The sequence below is a fragment of the Corylus avellana genome, chromosome ca8, assembly GCF_901000735.1.
Source record: "Corylus avellana chromosome ca8, CavTom2PMs-1.0".
NCBI classification, from domain to species: Eukaryota; Viridiplantae; Streptophyta; class Magnoliopsida; order Fagales; family Betulaceae; genus Corylus; species Corylus avellana.
In genome coordinates, this window is record NC_081548.1 from 6,830,028 (window position 1) to 6,833,650 (window position 3,623).

A 3,623-nucleotide genomic window follows, 5' to 3' on the forward strand; every position below is an offset into this window, starting at 1 on the left:
AAAACAGAAAATTAACTATATATCTTCAACCTTTCATTCTTCTGAGAGTTTCAACTTCTTACAGTGACAAATAAAAAAAATTAGAGTCAACTCAAGTCCCAAGGTACAGGTATTCTTAAAAACATCTGCCCTCGAGAGTTGGTGAGGAGGGGCATAACCATGGCATAAGAAAAATTCTACCAATAGTAAGGAGAATTTTTAGGAGTTGAGCGCCTCCCCTGGGGATCCTTCCTTCGCCCCTAGCCCCAAGACCAAGTGCAATTTTGTTGAGGCGTTGGAGAAGCACTTTCAACTCCTTAATTGCATTTTTTCAAAGCACAAATAAACTCCGATCCACTCACATATGAAGTCAAGGGCGGAATTAAAACTTTTAATTGGAGAGACAAAATTAATATATATATATATATGTTGGGGGGACAAAAATTAAATTTTAAAGGTCTATTAAAAACTTTTTTGGGGGAACCACCTACCCCAAGCCGTTCCGCCCCACCCTAAAGTCTCTCTCTCTCTCTGAAAATACCAAATTCTTTTCTTTTCTTTTTATTTTTTTATTTTGATTTTTAACATTGTATTCAATACGGGACTGGCGTCAACCAAAGACTTTGGGAGTGAATTCATGCATTTCCATTGGTTCTTTTTCCACCAACCAAAGACTTTGGGAGTGAATTCATGCATTTCCATCGGTTTGACTATGACCATTGAAGCAAATTGTAATGAAAGTGTAGAAAATTGTAATGATGACATATAAATGGAGAGAAAAGTAGCCAAAGCAATAGAGAAAAATGAGATAATTAAGAGAATTTAGGGTGGTTTGACTATGACCATTGAAGCACTCTTCTACCATTGAAATTGTCATGAAGGCTACACCATGCTCTTGTGTTTACAATGAAAATAATATTTATTTATTAATAGTATAAATAATAAAGTGGCACTACAAAAAAAACAAATTATAATTAGGGTAAATATATCATAAGTCCTTGAGTCAACCCGTCAAAATTAAAAACTCCCCAAGTTTTTTTTTTTTTTTCCGACAATTTACTCATTGGGTCAATCAAAATGCTAATAAACTCCTTACCACCAAATTTGTTTACTAGCTGTTAAACAAATCATTAAAATATTAATTTAATTTTAAAATTTAAATCTAAAAATTAATAAAAATAAAAATAAAAATAAAATTGTAGGGTGGCCAAAGCCACCCCTGGCCACCCCTTCAATTTTTTATTTTTTATTTTTTCATTTTTAAAATTACATTAATAAAAAAATTAATATTTTAGTGAGGTGTCTAACGACTGTTACAAAAATTTGATGGGAGGGAGTTTATTGGCATTTCGATTGACCCAATGAGTAAATTGCTAAAAAAAAAAAAAAAAAAACCTTATGTAGTTTTTAATTTTGACGGGTTGATTCAGGGACTTATGATATATGTACCCTTATATTTATCTTGATTGTCCATAAGCATTGTCGATCTACTTTGTGAAATCTTGTTTTGTGAGCTTAAAATAGAGTTTTTAGATTCGTTTGAGGGATCTAAAAATGCGTTTGACACTCAAAAAGTTTGTTTGAAGAAAAAAGTACTTGTTTAGTAAAAAAAATTGAAAGCGCTTTTAAGGATCCAAAAATATTAAAAATTGCTAAAACACACTTTGGCAAGCTTAGAAATAAATCTTTTGCAAAAAAAATGCTTTTTGACTTAAAAGCTCTATTTCTAAAAAACAACCACAAACATGTTGGAAGTCTAAAATTAAATCTATTACTCCATAAGTGTGAGGGATTAGTTATATGCATCATATTGTGACTTTCTATGGAAGGATTTGCAGTTTGTGCAAATGGAAGCCCTGTGTAGTAGGATAAATTTGGAAAAAATATGTTTGCTATCTTTTGCCCACCATAGATAAATGTAAGAATTTGGGAGAAAATTATATAAACATAAAAGAAATACTAACCTTTGGCCATTGTTGTTTAAGTACTTGAATTGAATATTTGTTGAATGTTTGCTAAATTCACAATCCTAGAACTTTCAATTCGTAATCCTAGAACCCTCACTTTGTTGGAGAGTGATAGATAAGGATTTTTGACCTATATGTTTTTTTCACATTAAAGATGTGATTAATGGATATCACAAGCTTGTCTTTTATATAGGCCAAGACCACTATCCATTTATCTTACGTTGCTTCCCTCTATCAAGGGAGACAACACTTGGTGAAAATAAGACACATTTTCACCTTTAGTAGTTAACTGTACTTTAATTACCCAAACTTTTTTGTTTAATAAAAACTATATATAATATACTATATACATATAATATATGTGACATGTGGGCTACCTTAAGTCTCCTGATAGAAGATTAATTCTAATATTCTCCCACTTGGCTCACATGACACATTTTAAAATCGTTTGGGTAACTAAAACTATATATGGCTAAATTGAAGACTACTAAAGCTTTAGTTTCACTTTAAGGAGAGATACAATACACGAATCATGACGGTTATGTTATTTTGGGTATTACAATGTATGAATCTTTAAAAAATGAAATCTATATATGGTATAATTCTTTATGAATAACTTCCAATAAGTTATTTTGGGTCTAACTGTATTGGAGCAAATACTTTATGTGCACAAAAATAAACATTGTTTTGACAATGAACGAGTACTCTAAACAACAAGAATTTAATCAAGCATAAAATGAGCTTAATAATCCCATGCTCTCTACATGTTTCGAAAATGTCTTTATTGAGAGCCCTTTTGTCATGGGATCTGCAATCATAGAAGTTGTACTTGTATGCTCTATAGAGACTTCTTGTTCCTTAATTCTCTCTCTGACAGCAAGATACTTTATGTCAATATGTTTGGTTCTACTTCCACTTTTGTTATTCTTAAAAAAAAAAAAAAAAAAAAGAACTGTTGCCAAATTATCATAGTAAATTCGTAACGGCTTGGATATTGAATCCACAATTTGAAGACCTGTGATAAAATTTCTTAACCATTTTGCCTATGAAGTCGCTTCAAAGCATGCTATGAACTCTGCCTCCATAGTAGAGGATGCAATTATCGTCTGTTTGGTGCTCTTCCATGATATAGTACCTCCAGCCAACATAAAGACATATTTTGAAGTGGACTTTCTAGAGACTTTACAACCCGCAAAGTCTAAGTCTGAATATCCCATCACTTCTAGATAATCTACATTCTTATAAGTCAGCATATGATTCTTGGTTCCTTGTAAATATCTCATAACCTTTTTCGTAGCCTTCCAGTGTTCCATTCTCGGATTACTTTGAGATCTTCCTAACATTCGTACTGCATATGCAATGTCAGGTCTTAAACAAACCTGTGCATACATTAAACTGCCAACATCAGATGCAAAAGGAATGCTGTCCATTTCTTTCTTTTACAAAACATTTTTCAGACATTGACTTAAATTGAATGTATCACCCTTCAATATGGGTGCCGCATTGGGTGTACATTCATGCATTCTGAATTTTTCCAAAACTCTTTCAATATAGGCTTTATGAGACAGACCTAACATCTTTTGAGACCTATCTCTATGAATCTCAATGCCTAAGATATAAGAAGCTTCACCTAATTCCTTCATTTCAAAGTTTTGGGAAAGAAATTGTTTAATGTCA

At 32.0% G+C, this 3,623-nt stretch overlaps 1 protein-coding gene across 1 annotated transcript; it reads right to left on the minus strand.

Moving 5' to 3' along the window:
- Positions 1-2,989: 2,989 nt before the first annotated feature.
- Positions 2,990-3,376, minus strand: LOC132190788 (secreted RxLR effector protein 161-like). The gene has a single exon (XM_059605830.1). The coding sequence runs from the start codon at positions 3,374-3,376 to the stop codon at positions 2,990-2,992; it is 387 nt and encodes a 128-aa protein (XP_059461813.1).
- Between the last annotated feature and the right edge of the window lie 247 nt (positions 3,377-3,623).

Bases quoted from the DNA above. Each gene is read 5' to 3' on its own strand.
- LOC132190788 (XM_059605830.1), bottom strand. From the start codon at position 3,376: ATGGACAGCATTCCTTTTGCATCTGATGTTGGCAGTTTAATGTATGCA.